The sequence below is a fragment of the Podarcis muralis genome, chromosome 7, assembly GCF_964188315.1.
Source record: "Podarcis muralis chromosome 7, rPodMur119.hap1.1, whole genome shotgun sequence".
Lineage (NCBI taxonomy): Eukaryota > Metazoa > Chordata > Lepidosauria > Squamata > Lacertidae > Podarcis > Podarcis muralis.
The window spans coordinates 23,393,816-23,409,082 of NC_135661.1; the positions used below are offsets into that span (position 1 = coordinate 23,393,816).

General features: G+C 45.3%; 2 protein-coding genes across 11 annotated transcripts in view; one reads left to right on the forward strand and one right to left on the reverse strand.

Annotated features, from left to right (window-relative positions):
• The window catches only part of PIK3CD (phosphatidylinositol-4,5-bisphosphate 3-kinase catalytic subunit delta), a 49,439-nt gene extending 40,584 nt beyond the window's left edge, over positions 1-8,855 (forward strand). For all 7 annotated transcript variants that reach the window (XM_077931387.1, XM_077931385.1, XM_028740720.2 and 4 more), the window contains 7 exons: positions 528-640; positions 2,251-2,329; positions 3,627-3,794; positions 5,171-5,294; positions 5,906-6,051; positions 7,114-7,246; positions 7,701-8,855. In XM_077931387.1, the coding sequence (XP_077787513.1) occupies positions 528-640; positions 2,251-2,329; positions 3,627-3,794; positions 5,171-5,294; positions 5,906-6,051; positions 7,114-7,246; positions 7,701-7,838 (901 nt within the window). In that variant the 3' untranslated portion in view covers positions 7,839-8,855. The remainder of the gene's footprint in view (positions 1-527; positions 641-2,250; positions 2,330-3,626; positions 3,795-5,170; positions 5,295-5,905; positions 6,052-7,113; positions 7,247-7,700) is intronic.
• Positions 8,856-9,480: 625 nt separating this feature from the next.
• CLSTN1 (calsyntenin 1) overlaps positions 9,481-15,267 on the reverse strand; it is a 61,893-nt gene continuing 56,106 nt past the window's right edge. For all 4 annotated transcript variants that reach the window (XM_028740723.2, XM_028740726.2, XM_028740724.2 and 1 more), the window contains 2 exons: positions 14,432-14,616; positions 9,481-12,668 (listed from right to left, as the gene is read on the reverse strand). In XM_028740723.2, the coding sequence (XP_028596556.2) occupies positions 12,471-12,668; positions 14,432-14,616 (383 nt within the window). In that variant the 3' untranslated portion in view covers positions 9,481-12,470. The remainder of the gene's footprint in view (positions 12,669-14,431; positions 14,617-15,267) is intronic.

Consider the following 15,267-nt stretch of genomic DNA (forward strand, 5'->3'; position numbering starts at 1 on the left):
GTCATCTTAGGCAGTACTGAACTAGATGGACCTAATGGACCCTGTATAAAACAGCTTCCTTTTGTTCTTATGCCTCAAGGGAAGGGCTGTAGGTCACTAGTAGAGCACGTGCCTTGCATGTAGAAGTGACTGGGTTTGATCCCTAGCCTCTCCTTTTAAAGCAGGGCTTCCCAAACTTTGGTCCCCAGCTGCTTTTGGACTACAGTTCCCATCATCCCTGATCACTGGTCCTGCTAGCTAGGGATGATGGGTGTTGTAGTCCAAAAGCAACTGGTGACCCAAGTTTAGGAAACCCTGATTTTGAAGGACCTGGCAGCAGGTGTTGGGGGGAAGATCTCTCTCCTTCTGCCAGGGATCCAGCAGAGCAGCTTGGCAACACAGCATGGCTATGTGGAAAGAGTCTATCTTGCACCATTTAAAAGTTTTATTATTTTCACCCCTTCTTACCTCCAAGCTTCTGCAAGTGGGTGGAGGTTTTCAGTTGGTTTTCATATATATATGTGTGTGTGTGTGTGCAATTTTTCTAGTGTGGAGCTTTGCACTTTCATGGACTCAAAGATGAAGCCTCTGTGGATCGTGTTTAACAATGAAGAGATAGGCGGCACCAGCAACGTGGGGATCATCTTCAAAAATGGAGACGGTAAGGGGTGGAAGAAGATTGGAAGAAATTTAAAGACTACCTACAGAAATATTGTAAAATTAATGAATGTTAGAATGATGTTGGATGAAAAGTTATGTGGTTTTTAGCTATAACGCTATAAGGAGTATGGGGGGGGAAATGGACTATTAACAGACAAAAATTTAATGTTACATTATTTTAAGATTAAAGATTAGGATAAAACAAAGAGGGGAAGGATTTGCTGAACTAACAAATTGAACTGGAATACAAAAAGGGAGGTGTGAGGAGGTCCGGGAAATAAGCAAATGAAAGAAAGTGATGGAAAGATGGAATTGTTTTTTATCTATTTTTATTTTGTATTTTTCTTTTTTCTTTTTTCATGTTGTAAAATTCTAATAAATATCTTTAAAAAAACAAAAATGGAGACGGTAAGGAAGCCACACAACAGCTTCTTGCTGGGTTGGGGATATAGGAGGAGCCTCTTTGTCCCAGGGAGACTCCTCTCCCAGTAACAGTGGTAAGGAGCACGTAATTAAACTATGCAGCTGGCTATCACTTATCTGTTTGATGCTGTCTGTGTATAGTGTTTTTACAAACAGCGATATGGCAGGTCCTTGCCCCAAGCAGCTTACAGTTTAGAATAGACACTGGGAAAGAGCAGAGGGTGTGGGAAATTAGAAGAGTATGTGATTATTTCAACTACGTTTACTCTGGCTTTGTTACAATAAAGTAGGAATAAGGCGTTTGTTGTCCAGCAACATCTGGAAGGCTGCAGGTTGCCCATTCCTGGACTTAAGGCTCCTAGGACCACCTTTCAGGAAAGAGGCTGCCTGCAGTGTCTCTGCATGAGTGCCTGCTCTGACTTTTTATTGATTAAAACTAGTGAGTTTTGACAAGGGAATTAAGAGGTGTGGTTGCATAGAGGCTGTTCTGGGGCATGCACATATCTATCTACATCCACATTTGTGACAGTTTGCAGGGTATTATATATTTACCTCTTGATTTGGCTATTTGCTTTTAATGTGGATTTTTTAAAGCAACCATGGAATTTTATTTCCACTGTTGACACTGTAGGGTGTATATTAAGTAAACAACATGCCGGCTAACATACGAAAAACCCCTTTCCTAAAGAAGGTACATATCTTAAGTTGGCATGCTAGTTTCCTAGCACAAAGATTGTGCATTATGCTGGTAATCTTTTTACAACAACCTTGTAAAGTAGGTCTGTATTATGATGCCCAATCAACAGGCATCAGTTTTCCTACTGCTAAGTGAGTTCGTGTTGACAGAGGCAAGATGTACAACTTAGGAGACTCCTCCCTAGGTCTCATCAGGCTATGTTTTGCTAAGTTGGCTGTGCCAATCAGTTGCACAGAGTCTACTCTGAGTAGGACTAATGCTGGCTACAACCCTTAGTCTCTTAGTCACAATGCTACCCCAACTTTCCCAGTTTTAATCATCAGAGCACCCTAAAACACGGGAATGAACAAATCTGCATGTTGTTAGTGCCCCATTGTGGCCAAATGAAGAACACACAAAGGCAAATGTTCCCATCATCATAACCACTGATGAAATGGGAGAAATCATGGGATGAATAGAGAAAAAAAGAGAAATGTTTCTTAATTTTTCAGATCTCCGTCAGGATATGTTGACCCTGCAGATGATCCAGCTGATGGATATCCTGTGGAAGAAAGAAGGGCTAGATCTCAGGTGAGTTCCAAAATAAATAATTATAAATAAAATAAATAAATAAATAAATAAATAAATAAATAAATAATAAATAAATAACCTTTCATCCAAGGTCCTTAAGGCTGCATACATAGTTCTTTCTTCTCTTCTCTCCCCCTGCCCACAAATTTTACCTTCACAACAACCCTCTGAGGTTGATTAGGGCTGAGAGATCCATTTAGCTACTAGTCCACAAAAGAGCAAGCCATCAAGGCTGGTTTGGGTCTCTCACTCCTGTCTCTCTTGATATTTGCAAATTAACCCTGGGTGTTGGGGTGTGTGTTTATGTGTGTAGGGCAATGGAGTGGAAGTCTCAAACTAGGCTGTTAATGGTGCGCTACCTCTGAGGTTGCTGCAATCAGAGCAGACTGGTAGCCCAGCATAAAATGGCACTTTTAAGGCACAGAAACTCTACACCAGGGGTCTGCAACCTTTAAGACAAAAAGAGCCACTTGGACCCATTTCCGAAGGAAAAAAATCTGGGAGCCGCAAAACTCGTCATTATAAAAATAACTTTTTTGTCACTTTTTTTTATTATTTCTTTGTTTGACCCCTCAGAATTACTCTTCCTCATAGAAATAAACGTTACATTAACAAGTTACCTTTTTGTGTGTGTGTGTTCTTCACTCCCCTTCAAAACAGTGACCAGCGTACATGCCCCCTTTCAATGCAGTGACCAGCGTACATGCCCCTTACAATGTGGCGGGCGGGCGGGCGGGCGGGCGGGAAGGTGACGTCGGGATGGTGCGTGACTAATGCACGCACCGCCCCCATGCGACGTCACAGCCAGTACAGCGCCCGCCACAGTGGGGAGTGTCGGGGCGCACAATGCGCCTCCTCCCCTCGCTAGTATCCGCCCCGGAGCCGCGGCAAAGGTGTAAAAGAGCCACATGCGGCTCCGGAGCCGCGGGTTGCAGACCCCTGCTCTACACTGTCCAAGCATTCTGTCAGCTGACTGCCCAACAGCCAATCCCGGTATTCCAGGGTATATAAAAGCCCTTGCCTCAGGGCTTGCTCCAGAGTCTTCAAAATACCTCTCTGGCATCAGGACAGCCTTGAGTCCCTGCTCTCTTCCCCCAACAGTGACCATGGCTTGGGCGACACACCTTCCTTCCAGGCCTTTTAAGAACTTGGGACCCATGCCTGGGCCTGGTTTTGGGTCTTTTTGGCCATGTACTTGCCTCTTGCCCACTTGGGCTGGCAGTGGCTTCCCTGCAAAACACCCAGATTTTTTTAAAAAGGGTCCTGACATCTTCCCCTCACTCTTACCTTCTTTAAGGATGACTCCTTATGGCTGCCTTTCCACGGGAGACAAGACAGGGCTGATAGAAGTGGTCATGGACTCGGACACGATTGCCAACATTCAGCTCAACAAGAGCAATATGGCAGCCACTGCCGCCTTCAACAAGGACGCCTTGTTGAACTGGCTGAAGTCCAAGAACCCAGGGTAAGTTTTTGTATTATTGCAGGGGGTTGGAATAGATGACCCCCTTCTAACTCTACAATTCTATTTCCTTACTATGACTACTGTTATTTTTTAATTATTGTTAGAGCAAATAAGAACAGTAGGTTGTATCGAAGGCCTCTTGTTCCATTAGTGCAAGGATTTGAGTTCACACATGGGAACTTCTCTCTCCGCCCTCCACTCCACTCCACCCCCAGATCTTCTCCATAGGAAGGGAGGGAGGTTGTGTTGTGCTGACATAAACGCTTGCATGAATGGAATGAGGAGCTTAGTGCTGCTGTGGATACAAGCCCACAAATATAAATCAAATTGCAAAATGGTTCAGTGAGGGATAAAAAAAAAAAAAAAGACTTCCCAAATAGATGAAGGGTCACCAACCTTTGATAGGCTTACTGGACACATGCAGAATTTCTAAGCTGGTGCCTTGAGTTCATTAGGAGCTTTGAAAAGTACATAAAGCTGAAAGAGGAAGTGGGAAAGAAAGTCACTTACCCAACTTCCTCCTCCAGTCCTATCTACTTTCCAAGGGAAAAAAATAACCACCCTCAGCACCTCGTGAGTGTGGGAAGTTGTGCGCATAAAACTATCAGCCCCAGCAACAGATCATCTAAATACCTGGATAAATAAAAATGTCTTTTAAAAGATGGCTTAAACCCATTAGGGTTGGCACCTGCCAGATCTGTGAAGGGGAGGCTGTTGTGTAATGAGTGCTGCAACTGAGAACATCCCTTCCCGCACTGACACATTATGTTTGCTGTTTGGGGCTGGGTTAAGAAGGTGTTTTACCTGATCTGTGTCTGGGGGCTGGTATATATGGGAGAAGGCAACCCCCCCCCCCCAAGCACCTTCATCCTATTTGTGGTTGTAACAGAAATGTATGGGGCATACACACCATACATTTAAAGCACATGGTTCCATCTCCCAAAGAATCCTAGGAACTGTAGTTTTTACCCATATAATTCCCAGTACCCATGACAAACTAGTTCCTGGGATTCTTTGGAGGAAGTCATGCTCTTTAAATGCATATGGTGTATGTGAAGCCATGGAGAAGTTGGCCATGTTCTCTGACCTAGCTCACTCCATTGTTATTTTGAATCATTTATGTCCCACCAAGGAACTCGTGGCGACAGGATACATGGTTTCACCACCTCCCCATTTTACCCACCAACAACCCTGAGAGGTAGATTTCGTATGCATCCAGCGAACTTCATGACGGAGCGGGGATTTGAACCCTGGTCTCCCAGGTCCTAGTCCGGCACTTTAACCACTATACCACACTGGCTGCAAGGTTACGTTGCCTTGCAAGGATGAGCTCCAGCTTATCTTCAGTGGGTTTTTGTTCCCTGCCTTTTGTGTAGCGATGCGCTGGACCGAGCCATTGAGGAATTCACGCTCTCCTGTGCTGGATACTGCGTGGCCACCTACGTGCTTGGCATTGGAGACCGCCACAGTGACAACATCATGATCCGAGAGAACGGCCAGGTATTGGCAATCTGATACGCCTTCAAGGGGCGACGCAGCTGGTTAATTTCTTCCCACTTCTTTTTGAATCCTCTCAACACCCCTGTGAAGTAGTTTTATACCACTAAGGAAGGTAACCCCTTGAACTTCTGCAGTGGTTTTCAAACTCTCCCACAAGGAGAGGTTGCAGCGTTAGGCACTTTTTTTAAGAGAAAAAGGCAACGAAGAGGCTACACATTAGCAGCTTGTAACAGCGGCTAGATAAAATCCCCTCCCCCAATAGAATTTGCTTCCACAGGAGGTAGTGATGGCCACCAACTTGGAAGGCTTTAAAAGAGGATTGGACAAATTCATGGAGGGGGCTGCTAATGGCCACTAGTCATGAGGGCTATTCTCTGCCTCCACTGTCAGAGGCAGTAATGCTTCTGAATACCAGTTGCTGTAAACGGCAGATTTGCTTAAGGTTTGCACTACCTAGTGTGTAATTTCTTAGTGCAGAATTTGTTGGTTTTTAGAATGGTGCAAGTAGGGTCTGTCTTCTGTGTTGGGAAAGTCTAGGCCGTTGGGACGATGCTGCCAGGCTTGCAATTAGAAGCCCTAACCTGCTGTCTCTCCCCCCCATTTGTTTCCAGCTGTTTCACATTGATTTTGGCCACTTCCTGGGAAATTTCAAGACCAAGTTCGGGATCAATCGCGAGCGGGTCCCTTTCATCTTGACCTACGACTTTGTCCACGTGATCCAGCAGGGCAAAACCAGCAACAGCGAGAAGTTTGAACGGTAAAGGATGAGCTCTGTGTCGCTTTGAAAGTTGCCCCCGATTTGCTCTGGCTGGGCTCTCCTCTCCCCTCCCCTCCCCAACTTGCCTGGGGCTTAGGGTGGAATCAAGAGCTTTATTTTGTGTTCAGGGCTGGGAGCGGCTGGTAACTGAGAAACAAAGGCAGAGAGATGGACTATATACAATGGATGTTGTGTGTAAAAGGCATATGCACACGCACAGTGAGTGTCTGTGTGTAAAATCTCTCTGTGTATTAACACCTGCACACGGGAGGAGATTTATGGGCTGCACCCAATGTGAGTCCTGCTCAGAGCAGACCCACTGAAGTTAATGGGCCTAACATTGTTTACCACCTGTATATTAAAAAAAGGCAAAAATACACCCACATATGGTGCTAACACGTAAGTCCGTATACAGCTCAGAACCAGGTTACTCGAGAGGCCGCCTTGTGCCTTACACACCCAGTAGATTGCTGCAGTCTGCGGGAGGGTTTCTTTTGCAAGTTTCAAAGACTTCTGAAGTGCACTCTGCAGTAACTCAGAGCAGGGCATTTATTGTGGATGCCCCTTCTGTGGAATAGCATTTCGAGATACGGCAGGAGCCCACTATGTGCACTTTCGGAAACAGGTGAAGACACCCCCCCAAACCTGATGAATGGTCTGTAACGCGTGTTAAGGCCACTTGCTAAGGTTTTAGTCTTGTTTTAAATTTATTCATTGTTTTTGTGTGTTAAAATGCTTTTAATTATCTTGCATGTAATACACCTTGAGACTATGGCTTAGAAGGCAATTAATAAATCAGTGGTGTAAGAGGTATTACAAATTATCTAACTAATTATACATTTGCTTGTTTTTATAGACGGTGTGTGTAGAGTTGGGTTCTGGCAATGGGCTGTACTAAGCAGTCCACAAAGCCCATGAGTTGCTCTATGTATATGTTGCTGTGTACAATTGTATCAAGTGCAAATCCTAGTGAAATTAAGTTGTGTGATTTATTTATTTATCTGGGAGGGAAGCATTGTCCTCCCTTCCATCCACTTCCATTTCATACCTTTTTCCTTCCAGATTCAGAGAGTACTGCGAAAGAGCCTACATGATCCTCCGATGCCACGGCCTCCTCTTTCTACACCTGTTTGCACTGATGAAAGCAGCGGGGCTGCCGGAGCTAAGCTGCTCCAAAGACATCCAGTATCTCAAGGTGAGAGAGAGATCAGGCAGGTTTGAAGGGAACCTTAAGGTCAGGCAAGGACCCACCTTTACAGCAGGCTGACCCCATTGCCCCCAAAATTCCGCCCCCCCACAGACCACTGAATATTTCTGCCCGTCACAGCAATTGTTAGGTGTTGCACGATTTTCAATCATGTTTTTGTAGCTTCATTTCTTACACGTTGTACTGCGTTTAAAATTCCACAGAACACAACAAACTATAATATGTAAGAAATTAAAGCAGCAATAAAAACAGAGTTAAAAATCAATGTGGATATGGAGCATGGACAATGCTGTGGTCCACTTGACCAGTTTGAGAACCCCTGTCTTAAATTGTTTTTAATACTGTGTTTTTGTTTGCTGGGACCTTCTGGTGAAGGGGGGGGGGTAAGAAACTGAACTAAAAATAAAACAATAAATTTAGTTCCTTTTTCCTCCTTCCTTAGGACTCGTTGGCATTAGGGAAGACGGATGAAGAGGCAAGGAAGCACTTCCAGCTCAAGTTTAACGAAGCCCTGCGGGAGAGCTGGAAAACCAAAGTCAACTGGCTGGCTCACAATGTGTCCAAGGACAACAGGCAATAGTTCTCTAAGCCTCTTTTATCTACCTACCAGGCGCACCGAGTTGTGCCCAACATTTGGGGGGGGGGCATCACATCATACATGTGACCAGCCCCCTCCCCTCAACAGGCTCCCATTGGAGCCTGGCTTTGGCCTGTGAGGGAGCTGCCAAGACAGCTTCCTTGGAGTGAAGAGTTGGCGGCAGAGAGCTGCTGCCCCCTCTCAATATTATTTGGGGGGGCTGAAGCCCCCATTACCTGCCCATCCTTTGAAATGGACCCTCCAAGAAAAGGTTTCCCACTTCTTGGCTATTTATGCGACTGCTTGAGTCTTTTCTTGCTGGAAAGCTACTCCTCCTGCACATCTTTGTGTGTGTTTGTGAGTCCATTCATGGATTACAGGAGGTCCTTGTACAGGCATTCTGTAACTTCAAGATTGCTTTGGCCTCTCAGCAGAGTGAGGACTGGGCCTTTGGGCAAAGCAGTTAGCAGCATTCTTCCAGCACATGCATTTTAAAAGGATGGCTTTGAAAGGGGTATGTGTGGTTTTGTGTGTTGTGTATTTTATACTGATAAAGCGTGTGCTAGATATACTTTACTTGTTCACTGGTTGAACAGAGATATTTGTAGTGTGAAAACCTCCAAAATCGGAAGAAGAGCTGGGCTCTCTAGGAGGAGGATTTGATGCCTTTCTTTTCTGGATTCTTTTGTGTAACACATGCACCCTCACCTCTATTAAAAAAAGAAAGAAATGCTACAGGTGACGGTGTCTCCTGCAATGCTTTACTTGCATGGTTGTAGTAAAGATCAAAACTCTTACACATAAGAGTAGTTGATAGTCACTGTGCTAAGTAATTTTTTTGTTTCACCTATACTTAGCCAATAACTGTAAAGAAAACAGCCTTGAGGTACTATGTACAAGCAGATTCTGAACTGTTTTTTGTTCCTATGTGGGGCTTAAGCCAAAGATTTGCATTTATAAAGGTTTACATGTGATTTCAGGTGCTTGGTTTGGGGACTGAAATATAGCTGTTTTTGTTAAGGTGTGTCCTTGTCATTTCTTATTAGCACTGTCTTGTTGGTACGCTGCAAGGGCCACTAATAATAATGTTCAACATGTGACCAGCTTACAGCTATTTGCAAAAGGCAGAATGAGCAAGGATGCCTCAACACCCAGGTTCCAAACTGCCTTTTTGCAAAACTGAAGACTTTTGATATACTTAAATTTCCTTTTCTGGGCCCAAAACTTTTCAAAGACCTACTTTGCTTTATAATAAGTCAGAGCAGGGGGCCATCTAGCTCAGTATTGTCAACACAGTCTGGAAGCTGCTCTCCAAGGTTTCAGGCAGGTGTCTCTCCCAACCATACCTGGCCATGCCTTCTGCTTGCAAGGCAGACGCTCCACAACTGAGCTACGGCCCTTACCTGTACAAGCACAAAAGAACTTAAGAGGATACCGTCATCAGATCCTGCTTCCAAATCTATGTTACCAAGGTGCAATGTTTATAGCCTCCATTTCTTTTAAGAAGCCCTGACAGAAAAACACTTACACATTTTGTTTCCTAAACAGTATAGGTTAATTAAAAAAAATGCATTCAGTTGCTAGGCAGAAAGAAATCAGCTCAGAGGCCTAACAAAGAGGCAGAAAGTTTGACAATAACAAAAGAAAAATTTAGAACCAGAAATTTATTGTAGCTCAGACTCCCCACCCACCCCAAACTTGACCTATTTACCAATATACACATCTGAAATGTTAGATCCATGATGGCTACATACTGCATCAGAAAAAGTGTACAACCTTTCAGCATTAGCATTTAAAAGAGAGAGAGAGAGAGAGAGAGTCATGATCAGGTTTACAGTCTCTAAAATACAGCTGCTACAGTGATGGTATCATGAAAAAGAGGGTTAAGGAGTCTTCTCTACACAGTGACATTTAAAGCACAGGGCAACTTGGACATAAGTTAAAAGTTTTCCCGTTTTGTTTTGTTTTACTTCAAACTAGCACTTGTAACAAGTGGTCAAAACCAACTTCCTTGCCCCTTAACATTTTGCAATTAAACAACCCCCCCCCCACACACACCCCCAAAGGGAGCAGGAATGAGCCAAGTTGTTCGGGGCTTAGCCTTTCCCTATCGTCAGGTCCACCCTATTGTAAAAGGCACTCCAGAGAGACTTTCCTCTAACTGAGGGATGGGGACTCTGCCCCTGCAGACACAGCTCCCATCATCCCTGACCATTGGTCATGCTGGCTGTGGGGCAGGAGCCCAGCAACATCAGGAGTGCTGCAAGGTCTTCATCCCTACGCAAAAACAAACCCTGCTGCTAGGTAGTAAGAGATTAAAAATGCCAGGTCCAGAAGCATCTTGCAGGAAGCTGCCTTATACCAAGCCAGCCATCTAGCTCAGTAATATCTGCACTGACTGGCAGTGCCTTCCCAGGACTTTCAGGAGGGACATCCCTAGCTCTACCTGGAGATGCCACAGGGGACTGAAGCTGCAGTCCTTCTGCATTCAAAGCAGACATTCTACCAATGAGGGGAGGTCTCACACTATTTCCTCAATGCTGTCTCCAACCACCTAGATCAAGCCAACCGCCTCCCCAGAAACAGACATTCCAGCAGCCAACATTCTCCCCCGGCTCTGCTGAATCCAATGCTCAAACTCCTAAAACTGCAACGCAGCCAGATTTTTTTCCCCTCATGCAAAGCAGCTGGTCAGAACTTGGCTCACCTTAGCACGCAACCCACACAACAAAGAAAAGCTTCAGCAGAACACCCCTTCAGGGGAATAAATCAACTGTAAAAGCAATAAACTTGAGGCTCTCTCAAGGAATAGTGATTTCTAAAAAGTTAAAGCAGAGGAGAGGGAGGACCACATGCCTAATGAAAAGCCCAGCACTCACCACTGCCATCGGGGTCATAACTTGCTTTTCGGAAAACCACTCCAGTCCCTTCCAAATTGGGGTGAAATATTTTACTGGGCATGGTCTTCCCACCAACAACCCCCTGCCCCATCTCCAAACCTTGTGGACTAAACTGCTTGATTAAAGAGTATTCACAAGGTCACCACTGGGAATAACTTATGCCCTAGTTTTGACAGAAAGGTAGCGCATATGTTCAGTGTAAACAACGACCAAAAGAAGAGAACGGAAGCTTAATAAAAAGAGACCCAACGTCCCCACATTAATTGTACCAAAGGAGCTACAGGGAATGGACAGGAGTGTTTGTTTTTTTAAAAAAACAGGAATGATGCCAGCAAGGAAAGTCGACCTGACCTCCTCCGCTCCAAAATGTATATTCAAGTTCACGACTTAAGACAGGCAGCCAAAACAGAAGCACCCTTCCTGCGACACTGTCTTTTTACAATCAACCGAGCCACCTGCGTGACTAGTAGTGTGCAACCCAGAGAGAGCACCAGGCCCAAGTGGTCCAACTGGGCTGTCTCCCTTTGTGCAAAAGAAATTGTGTGATCTGGCCAGCCCACCTTACTGTCCCTAAAACTGAAACAGACCAGGACCCAGAATGCAAGAGGAAGGACAGTTGGACCCAGAAAAGGGGGGGGGGGTCCCATGAAGATGCCTTCATGGTCAAATCATTTTTTGCCACCCCCTCCCACAACAATAAAATATAAAAAAATAAAAAGGGGAGAAACCCATCAGTAGAGTTGTGCCAGAGAGAAGATGGCAGTCTAATCCAATGCCATTGGGTCGTCGTTAGCTTTTCCTCTACGCTAAGTAAACTTGCCCCATGCTGCTGCTGCAGGAATTTTTGGTGGGGAGGAAAACCCAAAACCTTATTATTACATCATGCGGCATGATTTTTGATTTTAAAACCCTAGCATGGCCTGTGTCCCCCCCTCCCCCCTTTTCACTACCACAAATGACGTAATTACATAATTCCAAGATTATTTACAAAATATTAAAAAGTCTGTTAAATCTTCTAACATAGTTAACCTCATTCTGCCACTTTACACATGCACTAGAGTTCAGGAGGAGGAAAAGAAATGCATTTAAAAAGAAGAAGAAGAAGAAGAAGAATCACAGGGATGTAACAAGCCACAAAATAATAATAATAAAAATAATAATAAATCCGACCCAAAAGTTTAAAAAAAGTTAATCTTTTTGTGAGAGAAGGATCTTGGCATTATTATTATTTTACACTCAACCACCCCAACAAGAAAGCATGAGAAACGACGCCAGAAGCCTAGTGCCGGACCAAAAATAAGATTAAAAAAACCTCAAAATCATGGTCTAGCGTGTGCAATGACTAGAGGGCTGGTCACGTCCCTTAAATGAGATGAGACAAGGAGTGTGTGAGTGAGAGAGACAGATAGCACAAGGCAGTTCCTTGCAGAGTAGAAATAAAAATAATCCAGTCATTGTGAGGCGAGGGAGAAATAGGTACTAAATAAATTTCTAGAGGTGCGAGATTTTGATTGGCGAGATTAGCCAGGAAAGAAGAGACAGGACACCAGGACAGGGGGTCTAGGGAGGGGGGGGAGTGTTGGTCAGCTCTGGGGGCCTAAGCGACTCTGTTCACGCCATGGATTCTCAGGAGCGATGGAGTGGTTTTGCCGCGGAGTCTTCTAGGGCAGAAGAACAAAGGAGAGAGACAGAGAGACAGACAGAGAGAGACATACAACAGCGGAGGGAGCTGGGATCAATAGGTGAGCGTGGAGTCATCCCATTCTAGCTGCTGCTGCCTGTTCACGTTCTGCTGGTCCTCTTCCCGCTCCCCCTCCTCTTCGTCACTGCTCTCGGACTCAGCGCTGGTGATGTCGTCCTCCTCCTCCCCATCCTCACTCTCCTCCTCCTCCTCTTCCTCTTCCTCCTCGCTGCTGTGCTGGTCCTCGTATGTCTGCAAGGAAAACAAAGACACAAAAAAGGATGAATGGCATTGCAACCAATGCTAGTTCTACTTGGAGCAGCCCCCGCTGACATTAAGAGAGGCCACTGGGCAGGGGTTGTTTTTTAAGGAGCAGTGCTCTGCTTGTTTGCTATCGGTAATTTAACAGATTTACCTTTTATACCATTTGAATCCTATTAGAGAATGATTACATTTCAACTTACTGCCTTTTATATGATTCTAGCTTTTTGAATTTTATCTGAGTTGTTTCAGTTTGTGAATGCTGCCTTTAGTCCCAGTCAGGGAGGAAAGGCAGGAGATAAATTAGTACAGTAATAATAATAATAAAAAACAACTAGTCATACCTCGGGTTGAATGTGCTTCAGGTTGAACGCTTTCGGGTAGCGCTCCGCGGTAACCCGGAAGTAACGAAATGCGTTACTTTCAGGTTTCGCCGCTCATGCACGTGCAGACGGTCAAAATGACGTCATGCGCAGGAGCGGTGAATCGCGACATGCACATGCGCAGGCTGCATTTGCTTCTGGATGCGAACGGGGCTCTGGAACGGATCCCGTTCGTATCCAGAGGTACCACTGTACTTGGTTCAATTAGATTCAAGGTGTATATTCGGAGTAGATGTTTAGTCGAATATGACATAATGCAAGGCACCTTCTGTTGCAACTTTTAAATGCCTACTGAAAACTTGTCTATTCTGCCAGGCTTAGGCAGGGAATGAAGAAGCCATATTTCCACAATAGTTAATTGATGCCTGTTTTAAACTTTTGCTTTCATGCGTTTTTGTTGCAATCCACTTTGATAAATATTTTTTTTTACTGAAAGAGTGGTAAATACTTTATAAACGAGTAAGAAGGGCCATGCTGTTCTCACAAATGGGAAGCCCACAAGCAATGACCCATTGTGATGTTGTTTTTTCACTTCTGAGGCCTTCTTCCCAAGTCCTTTCTTCTACCAGTCTCCTCTGGCTTGCTCTTCCCCACATAGGCAGAAAATACAAGCCCATGACTCCAGCCGAAGACCAACGCAGCTCCAAATGCAGGCAGGGTGATGCGCCTCTCCTAGAGTTCAGCAACAGGCAATCTCTTGTCCAGGGGAAGGAGAGAGCAGTTGAGTTCCAGAGGCTGGTCAGCCCAAGTAGATGTTTCATGCTGGCCAGAAGCCAGGAATGTTCAGGGAGAGAACGAGCTGAGGGACACTTTTGGAAAATTCAGTAGGCTCAGGATACAGCAGTTTAATGGATGTCTTGTGTTTGAGAGACGTCAATTGCTGGTGTGTTTGCCTGTACAACTTCCAAGAGTTGGCTCCCTTTAGATTGCATTCCATTCAGGGATAAAGGCACTCAGGGAAAGCCAGTGAGGGGTGTGGCTTGGGAAGAGTCCTGAGGACCAGCCAGAGAGGCCTGGAGGTCCGAATGATGTCCCTACCACCACCACCCTTTTTCAAATCAATTAGTGAAGGGTGAAATGCTTCATAAACTTTAGCCTCTCACATACAAGGCCTTTAAATAAAAGCCAGAGGAAGATGCTGCAGCGCTGGTGGCAGAGGAATGCCAGTAATGGTGAGATAAGGGTGGGCTCCCTTGGGGGGCTGGCTGTAGCTCAGCAGGCACGATGCAAACTTTGGACCACCTATTGAAGAACGAAGCCCCAGAGGAATCTGTACCCTGCCCTCTTGGATAAAGTGCAAGAGCGAAAGGAGGGGGAAGAGGAGAGGAGGGAACCCACACAGAGAAACCCACAACACCGCACAAGCTTTACCTCCATGGGGTTGACAGTAATGGTCAAGGCTGAGTCGTCCCAGTCCATCTCATTCTCCTTCCCAGAATCCTGGTCCCGCATCGTCCGCTGGTGGGCAGCTCTGATCCGGAACACGCCCAGGATGATCATGAATACTAGGAAGCTGACGCAGACCACAATCACAACAGTGGCAGTGCTTGGGACCACTAGGAGAGGGTTGGAAGACGGAGGCAGATTGCACAGTTAGATGGTCACAGAAGAGGAAGAAGCAGGCAGCACATGTCATGCTGGTGAGGAGAACAGGGGAATCTTTCTAGAACTTCTCAGGTTCTTTTGGAAAAGGAAGCACTAGAGAATCACACTATGTGCGTGATACGGGAAACCACCCCCTAAAAATGATGCTTGCTCAGTTTGCATGTTTATAACATGTAGTTACAAAAAGGTATACTAGTTCCCAAGCAACTGTACAGTCAGCTCATCTACATTTCTGAAGCATAAGCTGCTCCTAACTGCTTCACTCCAACTTCCAAGGCTAATGGTTCTCATTGAGGCCCAGCCTCATGACAAGGCTGCTAAGGGGCAGAGGTGAAAAAAGATGACTGGAACCCACAGTCTCTGGTTATGAATGCCCATCCCGGGCTCCCTTCACTGGTTTGTGAATTATTCTGCCAGCCTCTTCCTGATTCTCCATTGTTGAAACTGCCAAACAAATTGTGCTCTTGTTCACAGATGGCAGAGAAAGCTTAGTTCAGCTAATCTGATGCCCTCTGGATCTTTTGGACTACAATTCCCATCAGCTTCCCCCACCCCTGGGGCTGATGAAGGCTGTGCTAAGTGTGTTGGGGCCAAGGAATGCC